This window comes from Python bivittatus, unplaced genomic scaffold (genome assembly GCF_059951505.1).
Source record: "Python bivittatus isolate LINGU-HERP-01145 unplaced genomic scaffold, Pbiv_v1 ctg000010_np1212, whole genome shotgun sequence".
In the NCBI taxonomy this organism is placed as follows: domain Eukaryota; kingdom Metazoa; phylum Chordata; class Lepidosauria; order Squamata; family Pythonidae; genus Python; species Python bivittatus.
Window position 1 is genome coordinate 5,194,020 of NW_028277029.1, and position 17,204 is coordinate 5,211,223.

The window sequence follows — 17,204 nt, forward strand, 5'->3', positions numbered from 1 at the left end:
TGACCTTCATTTACATAAATATCAACTTCAGTTCTCTACTCCAAATGTGTAAACATTTTGAGTCAACCATGGTCACTAAAGAATTGGTCTTGCATGTTCTTCCCATGTAATGATGCTTAGGGGGATAAATTCTTTATGTTTAAGTTCATGAAAGGTTCAAAGGGGTTGGTATTTATTAGCACATCCCAGCTGGAATATCCGTTTTGTTACTATATAGAATTAGCTCCAGTGACGTTTTTAAGACTTCCTGTCTCTGCAATTAATGAATGCAGTGTAGAAAACAAGCTGCATGCATTTTGTTAAGAGTTTCTTATTGCCTGGAAGTCTGGATCAGAAACAGTAATATGATATGTACTGTATGTTGAAGAAAGTGATCCAAAACAGACACTGAGGGACACAATACTGCTTCATAAATGTTCACATCTTCAAAGCTTTAAGCTTCCTTTCTCCCGCCCTTCCTTCCCACAATGCTGTCTAATTCTAGAAATTGAATTAAATCTATTTCAGAGGATTTTAATAAGTATCAAAACAAAATATCTGTTTCTACATGTGTTCTGCCCAGATGATACTTCATCATCTAGCATCTTATGGGTACTCAGTCCAAATCCTTGCATTTTATCAGTGAAACTAGTGGTTGGTGGCCTTTCTGTAGCTAAAAGGATTCCAGTCTATAGTGATATTTTGAAATAATCCATGTGTCCACCCTGCTGAAAAAAAATATTTCTTTATTCGGCAATGCCACTTTTTGGACCCATGGATTTTCTGGAATAGTAGGCTATTGGCTTCATCCTTTCTTCATTATCTTGAAGTTACTGACATCAGCAATCACAGTAATGTATCCGCTAACCTCACAGATAGCCAGTATTAGGGTTTAAGTTGAGAGTTTTTCAACATTCCCAAAAGCTCCGCATTAAATGTGTTTCCACTGCCAAATTGTACCTGTTTTGAGTCATTCATTTAAAGGTTCCTCTAGCACCTCTGACAGTTGTGATACAAATCTTCCAAGCTCCCCAAAATCTATTTGCTACAGATTCTGGAAGTGTAAATCCTAAAATAGTTTCCATGTGCACTGGATCTGGGCTCAGGCCATGTTTACTTATGGAAAAACAGGTGAGATCTTTCATTTGTTCTGTTCAGTTTAAGGTCTGCAGCTTATAATTACTAGGACCATGTGCCATTTCTGGTCATGTTCATCTTCAGTAAAGCCATCAGCCAAGAAGTAGTACATGAACACCAAATTCTCCAGGGGCTTGCCATTTCCCTCTGAAACAACTTGTGAATGGTAAAAACCATAAGACATCTTCTAAAGAAACATCTGTCAAGTGGGGTTATCTAACATAGTTTGCACAATCTGGGTCTGTATAGCTGTGTCAAAAATCCACTGGCAACATCAAGCAGGAAGGATCTGCAAGGCTTGGATGAGTGTCATCATAGCAATGGGGATGTTCTTCTCTCTTTCCACAGTTTCATTTAGCCCTTTCAGGCCCCCACAGATGTGAATGATGTCATTGTTCTTGCACAGATGTACCAGATCATGGGCTCAGGGATTGTTTCAATCCTTCCACAAGGGGATCATCTTGTAATTCCGCTTTTACTCTTGAAAATAGTGGGGTCGATCCCGTTCTGGCTATTTAGAGTGCGTCAGAACAGCTTCTTTCTTCAGCTGTTACTGGAGGAGTCTTTAAGGTTCCTATTTCCATGTTAGGCTGCGTGGAGTTTTTTCATATGTCACACTAGATCTATTGCAAGGGATACCTAACATGGCATTGTTTATCTGACCACACAGTGCATATACTTTGAGCTCGTAATCGCTGACTCTTTTCTGAGAACCGGCTATAAAATACTTTAGGCAATATAAATTCTGACTGCCAAGGGCTGCGAGGAATGCAGATGTCCCCCAAAGAGAAGACAGCCTCCGCAAGCTTCTGTAGATGGCTTCTGAGGTCACAGTCCCTCCTATATTAAATGTAAAGTATTGGCTCCTCACTGTTTTTACTATTCACTGTTTAGGGCCATGTTTTACTACATCGGTAGCAATATTATTAAAGTCAGCAAAGATGGAATTTCTAGTGGGATTGGGAGTTTTGGTTTTTTGTTCGTTTTGGAGACCAAAGACACGGAATTGTCCTCTCTGTTGATGTGTTAAACCTACATGAAGGTAATACATATATTACACACATACACACACACTGACAAGGGAAAGGGAGACGCTTCACTTCATCATGCTTGCTATCTTTTATTTTATTATTATGGTTGGTCGCTCAGTCAGCCAAATGTTTAGACTGGGTTTGGCATCTTTATCCTCCTAGCAAGTCCTTCCCAAGGACCTGGGATAGGCAGATGTTGTTGTTTGATGGTGTTAAAGATATTGTCGCAGAATATAAGCAGCTCCAAGTAAAGCTGCGTTTTGCAATTGGTGATTTTGTCAATGCCAATGGTGTTCAAGGGGTGCTCCAGATGTTTTGGGATTGCACCCAAGGCGCCTATAACTCTTGGGACTACCTTTGCTTTCTTTTGCCACAGTCGCTCTACTTCTATTTGCAGGTCTTTATCTTGTGTGATTTTCTCCATATTAGTAGTAGTAATAGACACACACATACACACACACCCACACACATATACACACATGCATATTTTAATTTTTGACTGAAAAAATGTTAGAAAATCGCAATTCTGTTTTTTGGTGTTCGCCAGCACAATTCAGTAGCATTTGGGGGTTCTTCAGGCAGCAAAATAGGAGTTCATTGCCTCACAGAATCCTAAGACTGAACTGCCTGTCGTTAAGTAGTCTGTAAGATCTATCAGCATGTGGAGTAGGGGCAGGATCCTGTATTCCAACTTAGGACACTCAATGATTGCTATGCTCATTCAGATAGCTATCTTTCTTAGAAAGATTAATGTATCCAAGTTGTTTCTTGTTTTGTTTTAGACATGTTAAAAATTACAAATTTAAGAATCAGATTTGCCAAGCTGCACACACTGGGAGACAACCTTCTTGATTCAAGAATGGAAATCAGAGAAAAATACTACTATGCCATTTATGACATGGTAGTCCGTGGGAACTGCTTCTGTTACGGGCACGCCAGTGAATGCGCGCCAGTGCACGGATATGAGGAGGAGGTAGAAGGAATGGTAAATGTCTACGTTGCTTTCCTGCTGTCACTTCGTTGTGATTCTGCCGCTGCTGTTGAAAGGCATTGCCCTTGATGGACAACAGAAAAACAACTAGATTTCATCTAAAATGAAATCTGGTTATTGTAATTTATTAGAAAACTTTATCTGCAGTCGAAGACCAGCTGCCAGTATTTGTTACACGGAGCAAGAAGGCACAGTGGAAGGACGAACCATAAATGCACAGGCAACACACTGAATTATCTGATCCCTGGTGTAGTTTAAACACATACACACAGGCATTATATATATATATATATATGATTTTTAGCTCCTGAATAGCAGTGGCTATTTAAAAAGTGTAACGGCCTTCCTAGAGTTGTTTGAAGACAAGATGGCTAAGAGGAGAACTTTCTCTTAATCTGGTCGGCCAAGGCTACTAAGCAGCAAGGGAGTTATTTAGCCTATGTGTAAATGTAGAGAGACTGTGTAAATGTACAGAGCCATACACAATAGGCTCTGTGTCCCCCATTGGGCAGGGTCTTAATCAGTCCTATATCTCTCCTTTCCACTAGCACAGATGGTGGGTGGGTGTATGTGTGTATGTATTATGTATATTAAATATTGTAGGTCAACAGAAATGAGGTGGAAGTAGATGTATTTATAATCTCATCAAGAATAACAGATTGCATCTCATGGTTTTTGAGGTTTAGTACAAACATAGCTCCCTCTTTCAGTGTAAAACCTGGAGAGCGTAAAACTGTAACTGCTTATTCAGTATAATTGGGGCAGATTCTGGATTCAGAGAGCCGACTGTATCTCAGTTTTACTCTGTCTTGGCCATACGGTACACAGTTCCTTTCTAAGAAGGGGTGTTTCATGGTGGTTCGGTGGCTCTGATTGGTCGACAAACCGTCATCACCATTCCATTCCTAGAGAGACCAGTCGCATCCCCTGTTCCATTGCCACCTGTCCTCTGGGATGGAGAAAAGACCTACCAAATTTTTAAGCATTCTTCCTTTGGACTTTCCAAAGCAACTGCTTCCATATGTCCGTGTTTCCCAACCTCAGCAACTTTATGAAGTGTAGACTTCAACTCCCAGAATTCCCCAGCCATCTGGCTGGGGAATTCTGGGAGTTGAAGTCCACACATCTTAAAGTTGCTGAGGTTGGGAAACACGGACATGTGGGAATGTTTTGTTTGTGTTCCTTGTTTGCAAAGGGGAGGAAATTGCTTGTCTTTCTAAACATGTTCAATTGCTATGAATTTGTACTCTGCTGTCTCTTTGTGTGAAAGGTCCACGGGCATTGCATGTGTCGGCACAACACCAAAGGTTTAAACTGCGAGCAGTGTTTGGATTTTTACCATGATTTGCCATGGCGTCCCGCCGAAGGTCGCCACAGCAACGCCTGCAAAAGTAAGTGTCCCTGTATTAAGCGCTGCTTGTGAAGTCCACAGCGTTGCAGGGTGATCTTTGCTGGAGGCGTTTTGTCCTTTGACACACAGCCCAAAGGGTGCAAATTAATTTGGCTAAAAATGTTCTGTCGTGAGCCCTCTGTTTTTGAAGTACAGAAAGTGGAATTGCCAAACTTTGGCAAATCAAAGATTAGAATTCAAAATTACTGGAGGGCTCCTTGTTGCTTTGCAAAACAGAGCTTTGCCCTAATATTTGAGAAGAGGGTCCTCTCTTTCCCCCTGCCCTGGTGTTACACTAGAAGGTGCTTTTTAATTTAAGACAGGTTTGTATTATCCGTAAAGAGATTGGAGGCTATCAGTCAACTGGGCTGTTTAAGGCTAGGCTATCGCTTGAATTTTTTCTTATTCTCCTAGAGTGCAATTGCAACGAACATTCGGCACAGTGCCATTTTGATATGGCTGTTTACATAGCAACTGGAAATAGCAGCGGTGGAGTGTGTGATGATTGTCAGCATAACACTGTGGGGCATAATTGTGAGCAGTGTAAGCCCTTCTACTTCCAACACCCAGAGAGAGATATCCGCGATCCCAACATTTGTGAACGTAAGTGCATCAGCTTTTCCTCGGGAAATAGTTTGCTAACTCTTACCGGTCTCAGCTGGTTAACGGTGTACCTCTGGTCAGGCCCTCTCCTTCCACCAATTCTGTGTCTACATGAGTCAGCTTAAAATCTACAAATGGAACATTTCATAGAATTATTCCATGTTTCAGAAACAGAATATATTTATTCTCCATATGTGCTGCAGTGCAATTCCCATAATTTCCAGCATATCCTTTGGCTGTATACATGTATGTGTTGATACAATTTCTGATTTCCTTACTTTCACCTTAAAAATTATCCCAGTGCGATCTCTATATAGAATACTTTTAAAATCCAGTAGAGCATGCTCACTGTGGTCAATGACCAAGATGGAAAGCAGCCTTTCAACTAACAAATGTAGGCCTAATTATGCAAAAGGTATAATGGGGGAAAAAATCATAGAATCAGAATTATGGAGTTGGAAGGGATCACAAGGATCATCTGGTCAAGCCTTCTGCAATGTGCAGGACAACCAGTTGAACCAACCTCAAAAGTGGACCTTCAGTCTCTTCTTAGAAACCTTCAGAGGTGGAGAACCCACAGCCTCTGCCTACATTAATCTTCACCTGGCATCAGTATCTAGCTAATGGCCACACCAACTCAGCCTACAGAGAAAGGATACTCCATAACTCAAGTGCCACTATTAAAGCAATCAATACCGTTGTGGCTGCAGTTTGCAAACCATATTCAAGAGTACTCAACATGTGGTGCATTGAATAGTCAAACTGGATGGAAAGGCAAAGCTGTGAAAAAGGAGAATCAGGCATTGCAACCTGTTACATCAGAAAGACCGTAATTGTCCATCTGCTCCTTTAGAAGAAATGTAACATCACCTGAGCAAAACATCACTTTAATACCTAAATCCAGAAACCATGAACCTGGACTTCCTTCTTGTTGGGATGCCCTTATTTTTCCTTAGCCAACTCATGATTGCCTGCAATCATTGAACAAACACCAGCCCACTTCACCTGATTCTGATGGGAAAGAGACGAAACATCATGAGGAGGTTGATAGCTGAGCCCCCGGCTTTCCTGCCACCAGTGGCAGGAGAGAGACGCTATCGAAGCATTTTAAGTTCTTGAAAAGGGCTAGTTTTTTGGTAGTGGAACCAACACCTTTGGACCGTAAGAGATTCAGATCGCTGAACAGTGCAAGTAATGATTTATTTGGCTATGTGCGTTTGTACAGCTGTATTGATGCATGAGAAAATGTGTTTGTTCATTTAGCATGTAACTGTGACCCAGTTGGCTCCCAGAATGATGGAGTCTGTGATCGTTACACTGACTACTCTACTGGCCTCATTGCTGGACAGTGCCGTTGTAAATTATTTGTCGAAGGGGAACGTTGTGATTTCTGCAAAGAAGGATTTTATGGATTAAGCTCAGACAATCCTCTTGGCTGTCAGTGTAAGTATAGCATGATATTTAGCTAACTTCTGAAAAATGAATTCTATTGATTAGGGGCCTATGAATCATTTCTTTTTAAAAGCCTGGAGTCCCCGCCATGATGCTATTTAATTTTGCTGCTATAAAGATACAAACTCAAATTGGATTGTGTAGTTTGAAAGATGGTTAAGACAGGGTGTGTTTCTTTCGTGAATATGCAGTTGTGCATATTTTAGAGTGAAATTGTTCAATTCATTTGTTTCTGAAGTAGCAATACCTCTAATTCTATTCCTTGTGGAGATACTGTGAATACTGTGAAAATGCCTATACTTAGTTGTGCTAAACTTTCCAGTACACCATTCAGTTGTTCAACCGCATATATTTCTGATTGTCAGACTAGTGTAGTTTGAACGCACTTTGGATGCCCTTCCTTCTGTCTTTGGTGCTTTTATTTAAGCTTGGAGAGATTTCACTGATTGTGCATTACTACTGGTTGTAATTGTTGTATTGTTTATTGCAACCTCGCCCTGCAGTTAAATACACATAAGCAAAAATAAGCCAAACCAAGGAACTGGGATCGCAAAGGAAAGGAGGGGGAAGCAATTTGTCATTAAGTCTCCAGTGAAAAATGAGTGATAGGTGTTGAGATAAGTATTTGTCAGAAGTACTGTGCAAACAATAATCAAAACACATCAATCCTGATTTATTTACTTGCTCTTCCTAATACAGCTTGTGCATGCAATCCTTTGGGCACGCATTCCGGAGGGAATCCTTGTGACTCTGAGACAGGAAACTGTTACTGTAAACGTCTCGTTACAGGAAGGCACTGTGATCAGTGTCTGGTAAGTTGCCTTGCTTATAATAACATTTACGCCAAAAAAAGGAAAAGAAAGAAACCTTTTAGTAACATCTGATTAACTTTATTTCAAAGGTCCAAACAATTAATCTTCATGGCATGCCACAGAAGTTGCAGATAGTATATTCTGGGACAGTTCTCCTAATCTTGCTATCTTCCAGATGGGGACTACAGTTCCCAGAAATCCCAGCCAGGGTCATCTTTGGGTACAGGTAGTTCTCACTTAATGACCACAATTGGGACCGGAATTTAGGTCGCTAAGCAATGTGGTTGTTAAATGAAACATCGCGTGACTGGACCCAATTTTATGACCTTTTGTGAGGAGGTCATTAAGCAAATCACCGTGGTAGTTAAGTGAATCACATGGTTCCCCATTGATTTTGCTTGCCAGAAGCTGGCTGGGAAGGTCACAAATGGTAATCACATGACCCTGGGACACTGCAACTGTCATAAGTGTGAGCTGGTTGTCAAGCACCGGGATATTGCCCCTTTCTCACATTGACTAATCTCTTCCTGGTTATTTCTTTTTTTTTAATTAATTACACTTTTATCCCATCCTTTTTTCAAAGAGTTTAAGGTAACATACATAATTCTCCCCATGGACTTTTATCTTCATGACTCTCTTATCTATTAGAAATAGCAAATGACTCAAAGTCATCCAGTAAGATTTCTGGATCACTAGGAATCTGAATCTGGCTTTTGTTAGGCCTAATCCCAAGATTTTATCTAGATAATCCCTGCATAAAGAAAATATTAATTCTTTTTTTCCCCATGTAAGTTATCAGTATCCTAAAAGGTTCATAGGACATAATTTTTCTATTTCCTGTTTTATCTTAGGAGTGGGTTGTAGCTAGTGCATTAATACAAGTGGTCCTCGCTTAACAACCACTCGTTCAGTGACTGTTTAAACTTACAGTGGTGCTGAACGAACGGTAGTTACGACCAGCCCTCATACTTAATGTCAGTTTCAGCATCCCCGTGGTCACGTGATCACCATTTGCAACCTTCTTTGCCAGCTTCCTACAAGCAGACTCAATGGGGAAGCCGGCAGGAGGTCACAAATGGCAACCACATGATGTTGTGTTTAACAGTGGCACAGGATTTGCTTAACGACAGCAACCGGAAGTGCCAGAACTGCTTTTGCTAAGGAGTGCGGTCACTGCTTAGCAATGGAAATTCTGGTCCCAGTTACCATTGTTAAGTGAGGACTACCTGTACGGTACTGATAGAACCATGGGAGGACAGCAGTTGTAGAGGAAAGTGATTGTTCTTTATGCCTGAGAATAATAAAAGCAAATCAAAGAGTGATGGCTTTGCTATTAATACTGAACATTTGTCCTGACCTTTTTGTTCTGCCTCCGATGCCTGCTTGTGACTCAAAGCATGTTGTTGCACCAGTAATGTCCTGAACCTTCCCTTGCAGCCTGAACACTGGGGACTGAGCAATGATATGGATGGGTGTCGACCTTGTGATTGTGACCAAGGAGGTTCACTCAACAATAAGTAAGTCAAATTCCTGCTGTCACGCCTATGAGCTTTGTAAATGCATCTTTTTAGCTGGCTAATAGTTCAGAAGCAAACAGCACTCTAGAATTTTCCAGAATGTTCTATTCCCAGATTGATAAATTTTGCAAACCTCTAAATTAAAGACAGGATGTAAGAGAACAGGAAAAGAAATCTAACTAAATCTAGTTGATACCAACACATTCACTATACTTCTCCAAACCTTGCAAATTATCCTTGTTATGTCCATACATTGATTCATACACTGCCTTTTATTATTTAAACTTCTCACCTCTTTCTTTCTGAGAATCTCAACTCCATCCAACATTGACTTTCCCGGCCTTCCCCTTTCCTCTTGGTCCATTCACTCTTCCTTCCTACATAAATTTGGATTTCAGTTCCCATCATCTTCAGCCAGCATGGTCGTTAGCTTTTTGCTTGAGTAGACTAGAAATCCATCTCGCTGGATTTCGCTTCCAAGAATGACCAACTGGGGGAAGCCACCAAGCAGCAGCCTTCACTTGTAGTATGTAGGTGTATCATGCTCTAGTTCTTTTCTTAATTGGCTCAGCTACTTTGTTTATACTTAATAATTTATTAAATTTATATGCCGCCTGGCTCCCAGTGATTCTGGGCAGTTGAGATAACTATTACACAATCTGATTACTTTGGCAAAGCTCTTTGCTGCATTTTAGATTTACTGTCCCAGGAAATTAAGATGTAACATGTTTGATCCAGCTCATATTTTTATTCTGATCATTTTTCATGAGTTGTTTCTCACGCAGGCAGTAGCTATTCTCAGTAGTCCTGTTAAAATTATACGGTGGAACCACGAAGCTGCCTAACCTTTGAACATACTGATGCATTGATTGCAAAAACATCTGTAAATGGGTGTCATTCGCTAAAAGAACTTGACCTAACGTGCATTTCCATTTCCTTTTCTGCTCTCCCAAGAAAATGATCTCATTCATCCGGACTTAAGATGAAGAACTTCAGTTCATATGCCTATTTTTACAACCTTACTTTCTAATTAGGCAACAACTGTCTGAAAGGATGAATGTTCCTAACGGAAACTCCTTCCCATATAAACCATGCTGGGTTCAGACAGCACCCGAGCTGCACAGCTGCGCTGAAAAGCTAAGTTGTGGTTTTGAATGAAGGAAAACAACCATAAGAAGGATGGAGTCATTGTGCCAAGTAAAGGAAACATCTAATTTTGACAAAATCTATCTGGGATGGATACAATAATTTCACAAGAATGTTTCTCCCTGCTTCCATGGGATATTTTTCACCCCAGAGTTTTGAACTGGATGTTATGCAAGTCACTTACTTGATCTGAACCTAAGCATCTGTGTTGGGGTGTCTGCCTATGAAGCAATAGTTAAATGTACAATTCATGATGGATGTGTGGCTTCGTTCGTTGATAGATCAGTGAAACTTGTTCTAAACTTTTCTTTAATTATGCAGAGAGGTGTATGCTTGAGTTATAGACTCTTGTCATTGTCTACTCTTAGATGACTTGATTTTTTTTTTTTCGGTGTATAATAGAAAGAGGCATATAACATTTCCTGAAGATGTGCAATAGAAACTCACTCTGTTTTTCAGCTGCTCAAGTGAATCTGGTCAGTGCCAGTGCAGGCCTCATCTGATTGGCCGCCAGTGCCATGAAGTGGAACCTGGATATTTTTTCATATCTTTAGATCATTATGTCTATGAAGCAGAAGATGCCAACTTTGGCCCTGTGAGTACCTATAGCTAGCAACCAAAATACATCAAAATCACTACGATGAGTCCTTTTAGTTCCAGTTTTCAGTTTTGTTTCTGCCCTGCTAGCCTTACCCCCCTCCCCATCAGAAACATCAAAAATAATAAGAATTATTGAAATGGCTGGCTTAGGAAAGATACTACAAAAAAATTAAAAGAAAATAAAACCAGAGGTCCGGTAAAGAGTTGGTCACTAAAATTTAATGATGTCACGCAACAGTATTTATAGGCTATGAAGAGAATGGTGCGATTTTCTATGAAATTTAGGATATAATTTAAAAATTCTGAATGCCTGCATATAGATTAAATCATTTTTTTTCCTTTGAATGTGTTATATCTGAGTTTGTAGAAATCAGTGCTAAACTAAAACACTGAAGTTTGTGGAGTTCACATGCCTTGAATTACTGTATTCTCACACACAATTAGACAATCAGCTGCTTTTATAATCTTAGTTGGGGAGGACAGAAAGAAAGAGAGAGGTCAAGCAGTGAAAATCACAGAGAAAATAGCTATAGAGATAGTTATACATAGCATAAAATAACAAATATATAAATTTTATTTATTTATTTATTTATTAAAACCAAAATGGAAAATGGATTTTTAGGGCCTGTTGTTAATAGTAATCTATATTAAGTGTTAAATTAACAGTTAAAATAATGGTGAGTGAGGTGAACCTTCAAAGACTTTCTAAGTGCTGTTGGGTGTAGGTGTGCTAAATACAGCTTGACAGTGTGTTTCAAATGCAAAATGATCACATTAGGACGTTTATTCCATTGATTAATTGTTCAGGTAATAGAAAAGCTGAGTCTGCTCTTCAGATATTATATACAGATACATATGTAAATTTATATATAGTCTTCATCATTCTGGGAACATTTGATTTCTCTCATTTCTTCTATTTCTAATTAATACATTGATTGAGAAACGTATTTGACATTTTGGTCTACTTTACAATAAAGTTATAGGTACAATATTATTTCATTTCAAATCTCACCTGAAATAGTTTGTCCAAGTGTAGGAAAAAATACAAAGACCATTTGTCAAGTAATAGATACAAACAACGCATGCATGTGAACTGGATCAGTCCCTAGTCACCGTTTGTAAGTATCTATGAATAAGAGTGTGAATGTGAGATCTGGGATTTAAAGTCCCAACACATCTGGAGAAGGCTTCTGGAATACTGTCCTCATAGTATTTCTTTGTCTATATTTTCCTTGGAACATGCGTGAGACATCTTAAAATAGCCGAATCATTTGTTTCTCTTCTGAAGGGCGTGAGTTTAGTTGAGCGCCTGTATTCTCAAGATCGTGTACCTTCGTGGACTGGAATAGGATTTGTGAGAGTTCCTGAAGGAGCATATTTGGAATTCTACATTGACAATATTCCATTCTCTATGGAATATGATGTTCTGATTCGATATGAGCCACAGGTAAATGGCTGCTTATAGAACCATGCTGTTTCTGAATGAGGAATACTGATGTTTTAAAGAAGTTTAAAATCTGCTGATCTAAACATCTAGGCATCTAGTGGTCTGAACAGATATGTGCTTTTTATAGCAAGGGCAGTTTGACGATGTGTGTGATGATTCTCACAGTTGTCCCATTGCCTTCAATTATGCTTACTCCAAAGCAAGGGTGCATAGGAATTCTTCATTGTTCGTATAGTCCTAATTTCTCCATTAGACAACATTGATTGATATCCACATGGTGTTGTCAAGTCCACAAAGTCCAAACCCCGATTCAGAAGAATTCTCATGAAACCAGACCCGGTTCAGATAAATGCTCCTTTATTAGGTGGTACATGCAGCTTGAAACAAAGCATTGCTAAAACTAAAGCCTGGGTAAACTTCCCTCTATTTAACCCCCCTCCCCTTGTTGCCCTGGCGCCTCAATTCCTTTTCACCTGGTGGTGACCTCTTTCCTTCCTCCCACGGATACATAGCTCCTTCCTGGCCATCAGGCCCCCACTGGCCTTGCCTGCAATCAGGTCCGGCCTCATTATCCATATAAGGTTAAGCTCCTCACCATCTCCCATTACTACTCCAATTACAACCATTAACTACTAGCCCCCCTCCCTAGTCACAATTGGCAGAAGCAAATCAATCAAGCTCCCATTGACTGCTATGCTTTGTAAATTAACAATTGTTGATTGATGCAGGTTCTGACAGGTGTATTTTGAGTTTTGAAATTAACGTGGGTCATTTTTCCTAGTTACCAGATCAGTGGGAAAAAGCTAGCATCAGTGTATTTCGCCCAGGCAAAATTCCTGCTAGTAGTAGATGTGGCAATACTGTTCCTGATGATGACAATCAAGAGGTATCGTTATCTCCGGGTTCCAGGTGAGTCTCAAAATGGAAGTATAAAACAAAGGAACAATAAAGAGAAAGGGGTCAGTGTCATCTAACCAAAGGAACCAAAAACATCCGGTGCTTTTTTATATATGTCTTGGGATCTCCCACATTATTTTTCCTTCATGGATGTCCTATTACTAATGTAGGTATGCAGTCCTTCCACGCCCGGTATGCTTTGAAAAGGGTCTGAATTACACTGTTCGGTTGGAGCTACCGCAGTACTCCTTAAACTCAGAGGTGGAAAATCCATACACGCTCATTGATTCAGTAAGTGGATGCTAATACCAGCTCTTTGGTTGTAACATAGCCACCGAGGGATGAACTGCTGAAAGCGTTCCTATGAACATAGCTTTTAGCACAAATGGCTAGAGGGATTTTAAAGACCTGCAGACACAGTAGCACCATGAGATTTGAGGGACCTTAAGTAACAGCCCCACCTTCTGATTGCTTCTCTACAATCTAGAATTATTTGCTTTTTTTTTTTTTTTAATGTGGAGGCCATGGCTTTCCCCACCATCATCTCAACCTTACCAGCTGATTCTAGAAGCTGGAGTCAAAGGATTATTTAAAAACAGAAGCAGCATGTAGCTGAACCAAGGAGGAAACTGAAATGCAAGTGGGTGGTTCTATCATTAACTCCATTGCCTTCATTGACTTGGTGCCCAGAAGGCAACCCTTGATTGGTTTAGCTGCCTGCTTCTTTTCTTTAGAGGACTACTGTCTTTTTGGAAGGCCACTTTAGGACCATACTGTTTGGAAGCCACTCTGACTAAATTCTCTAGTGAAGTGACTCTAGATACCTCCTTATGATATACTGTATGGGAAAATTGTTCTTGATAATAGTTGATAATAGCCAAGGTTGCTCACCTGGGTGCCCCAAAGCAAGAGAGGAAAGAAAGAATGAGCTGTCTTACATCTTAATTACAAAGCTGTACATGGAACATGAGTTCTGCTTTTTATTTTTTCTGTGATTCTTGCTGAAATTTACAGAAGGGTGCAGATATCAAGGGGAACTTGGGAACTGCTTCTGCCACACAAGATGAGGTTGAGGAAACAGGCAAAGCCCTACCACATAGGGAGTGTTTCTTGTGGCACCTTTGAAGTGTGTCCTTGGAAGATACAACATTTGGATTGCACACCTTAAAATATAGTAATACGGCTTGGTTAAAATCATTTCACAGCTTGTTCTCATGCCATATTGCAAGTCACTGGACTTATTCACGGTTGGAGGCAGAGGTGATGATGTGACAACTAACAGTGCCTGGGAAACCTTTCAAAGATACCGCTGCCTGGAGAACAGCAGGAGCGTTGTTAAAACCCCCATGACTGATGTTTGCCGAAATATAATTTTTAGCATCTCAGCCCTGTTGCACGAAACAGCACTCGGTAAGTAGGTTTCACTGGTTTAGAACATGATTTCCCAAACTGGAAGAGAACGTGATTTGGAGAACGTTCAATAATCCCATAGACTGAATATTTGTATGGAGCACATAGAGAAAGGAATTAATGCTGCGTCCTGCTAAAACATGGGCACGTTTGCAGTAAAATCCAAATCATCAACTTGTTTCAACTATAATGTGGAAAATAACCAACATTATACATGCAGCCTTCCAATACATTGGGAGTTTTTCTCCCTCATCTTTCCCTTCTAATTTCTTATGTATTCCAAATCTACTCTGGAGTTACTCCAAACCTCTAGAGCAGATCTGAAAAATCTGTAGAAGGATAGACGAATCCAAACCATCCGAAGTATTCATTTGTCTGGCAAACAGACACAATTGGACAAAAGCACGTATTGCTGCTTCATCCAAAATTAGTTCTTAGTTCTCCTAAATCAGTGTTTCTCAACCTCAGCAACTTGAAGAAGTGTGGACTTAGCTCCCCCATACTGGCTGGAGGAATTCTGGGAGTTGAAGTCCACACAACTTAAAATTGCTAAAACTGCTCTAAATACAGGCAACATTTCTAATCATTAATATTTGTCTTAAAAAATGAAGACGGGGGCTAAAGTCACCTAATGAATCAGATTGCATCACTGATACTTACATATATCAATCCATTTGAGCAAGTTACTTGCCATTTCCTTGGCTGCTGTGTGTTCTAATGGTCGTATTTGTGGTGTAATCCTTTTATTTTTACTTGATATTGTTTGCTGCCAGAGTCACTTGTTGAGATGGGAGGCTATACAAACTGAATACATAAATAAAAAATAAATAAATTCCTCCAACTGTCTATCTTTCCCTTTTTTTAGCTTGCCAGTGTGACCCACAAGGTTCATTGAGTTCCGTATGTGATCCCAGTGGAGGCCATTGTCAATGTCGGCCAAATGTCGTGGGAAGGAGATGCGACAAATGTGCCCCTGGCACTTTCGGATTTGGACCCACTGGATGCAAATGTACGTTCTTTCTTCATTTCAAAGGCCCTGTTACTACTCTGTAATGTTACTTAGTAAGAAATAAGAAAAAAAACTTTTGGTTTCTCTCTTCTAGCACATCTGTACAGATCCTCATGAACTAAGATAACTAAGATGAAAAAAACTAATATTTCTAATGCTGGTAATTAACTAGCTGGAGATTTTAAAATCCACAACTACATGATTATGGGTGGTGTTGACTTCCCATTTCATCCAGATGTTGTGTTTTTTTCAGCCTGTGAGTGTCATGTCCAAGCTTCCGTTAATGCCTTCTGCCATCCGGAGACCGGGCAGTGCCATTGTTTCCACGGAATATATGGTCGCCAGTGTGACAGATGCTTGCCTGGATATTGGGGATTTCCAAGCTGCCAACCCTGCCAGTGCAATGGTCATGCGGATGAATGTGACCCGTACAGTGGACAGTGCTTGAATTGCCGTGATCACACCTCAGGCGCCAATTGTGAAAGGTATTGCTTCTGTTTGGCATAAGGAGAACTTGGTTTCAAAAAGTGGTGTGTGAGCAAGTGTTTAGATTAAATGCATCGCCTCTACAACGTATCATTTTAGCAAGAGTGATGGCCCTGAATTCTGAAAGCTTAGTCTCAAAACTCTTCCTTGCAGTTTCCAAGATCCTTAGAAATGTAGAAGCACAGTTTCACAAAGTATACCAAACCAGAGTTTACAAAGTATACCAAACATGGGTTATGTTGTATTTTAATTGGGTTTCACAAATATGCAACTTTCTAGAGCAGTGTTCCTCAACCTTACCAACCTTAAGATGTGTGGACTTCACCAATTCTGGGAGTTGAAGTCCATGCATCTTAAAGTTGCTCAGGTTGGAAAACGCTGTTCTAGAGATACACATTGGCCTGTGAATTGAAGCAGATCCATATGACACGTGAAATGTCAGATGTGAAATGTCATTTGGTATGGAAATCTGTCTGCTGACATTAAAAAGAAAAAAAATCCTTGACCTAGGAGGTCCTTCATGGCTTGGCGCCTGGTTATCTATGGGGCTGCCTCCTTCAACTGGATTTAGGTCATGCAGGGAGGGGCTCCTTGTTGCCCCACATGTCTGGGATGTCAGAGGAGTCCAAGATAGAAAGTGCTGCTTCTCTGAAGCAGCCCCAACACTGTGGAATTGGCTCCCTACTGAGATCAGACTGGCTTCCCCTGGTAGCTTTTAGGAAGTTATTAAAAAGAGAGCTTTTTCAAAGCACCTTTCAGGAACATCACTAGTACCTCTTTTTATTGTGACACCAAGAGTTGTAAGATTGCAATGGGATAAAAATCAAATAAACAAATAAACAGCATTTTTTTTAAGGCCTAGCAAAAACAGCTTTAGGCTGTGGTCTTCACACTGTTCTTAGAGAAAAACGTTAAGTTCTTAACAAGCCTAGTTTCAGTGGGTCAGTATGTATAATATGCTTTGGCTATTTATGATAAACCTTGTCCTATAAAATTAGGTGCCTTGCTGGTTATTATGGAGATCCAATCCTGGGATCAGGAGATCACTGTCGTCCTTGCCCTTGCCCTGATGGACCAGAAAGTGGGCGCCAGTTTGCCAGTGGCTGTTATCAAGACCGGACTACGTTGCAAGTGGTGTGTCTTTGTGAGAATGGATATAAAGGTAAACTGGGTTGTGAAATTTAACTAATGTCCTGAAATAGCATTGGTTGTCTGCAACTGTTTGGATGTTGCTTCCAGACATCACTGGTGTCCTTCTGAACCTGGTGCAGCTTTTTCAGAGTTATGGCCCCACCTG

The 17,204-nt window shown here is 40.3% G+C and overlaps 1 protein-coding gene across 1 annotated transcript in view; it reads left to right on the forward strand.

Moving 5' to 3' along the window:
• Positions 1-17,204, forward strand: part of LAMB1 (laminin subunit beta 1) — a 62,731-nt gene that overhangs the window by 15,445 nt on the left and 30,082 nt on the right. The window contains exons 7-20 of the mRNA XM_007422108.4: positions 2,930-3,132; positions 4,409-4,529; positions 4,943-5,131; positions 6,395-6,574; positions 7,283-7,395; positions 8,833-8,912; positions 10,518-10,653; positions 11,947-12,105; positions 12,887-13,014; positions 13,173-13,293; positions 14,208-14,412; positions 15,278-15,421; positions 15,675-15,906; positions 16,906-17,069. Coding sequence (XP_007422170.2) covers positions 2,930-3,132; positions 4,409-4,529; positions 4,943-5,131; positions 6,395-6,574; positions 7,283-7,395; positions 8,833-8,912; positions 10,518-10,653; positions 11,947-12,105; positions 12,887-13,014; positions 13,173-13,293; positions 14,208-14,412; positions 15,278-15,421; positions 15,675-15,906; positions 16,906-17,069 — 2,175 coding nt within the window. The remainder of the gene's footprint in view (positions 1-2,929; positions 3,133-4,408; positions 4,530-4,942; positions 5,132-6,394; positions 6,575-7,282; positions 7,396-8,832; positions 8,913-10,517; positions 10,654-11,946; positions 12,106-12,886; positions 13,015-13,172; positions 13,294-14,207; positions 14,413-15,277; positions 15,422-15,674; positions 15,907-16,905; positions 17,070-17,204) is intronic.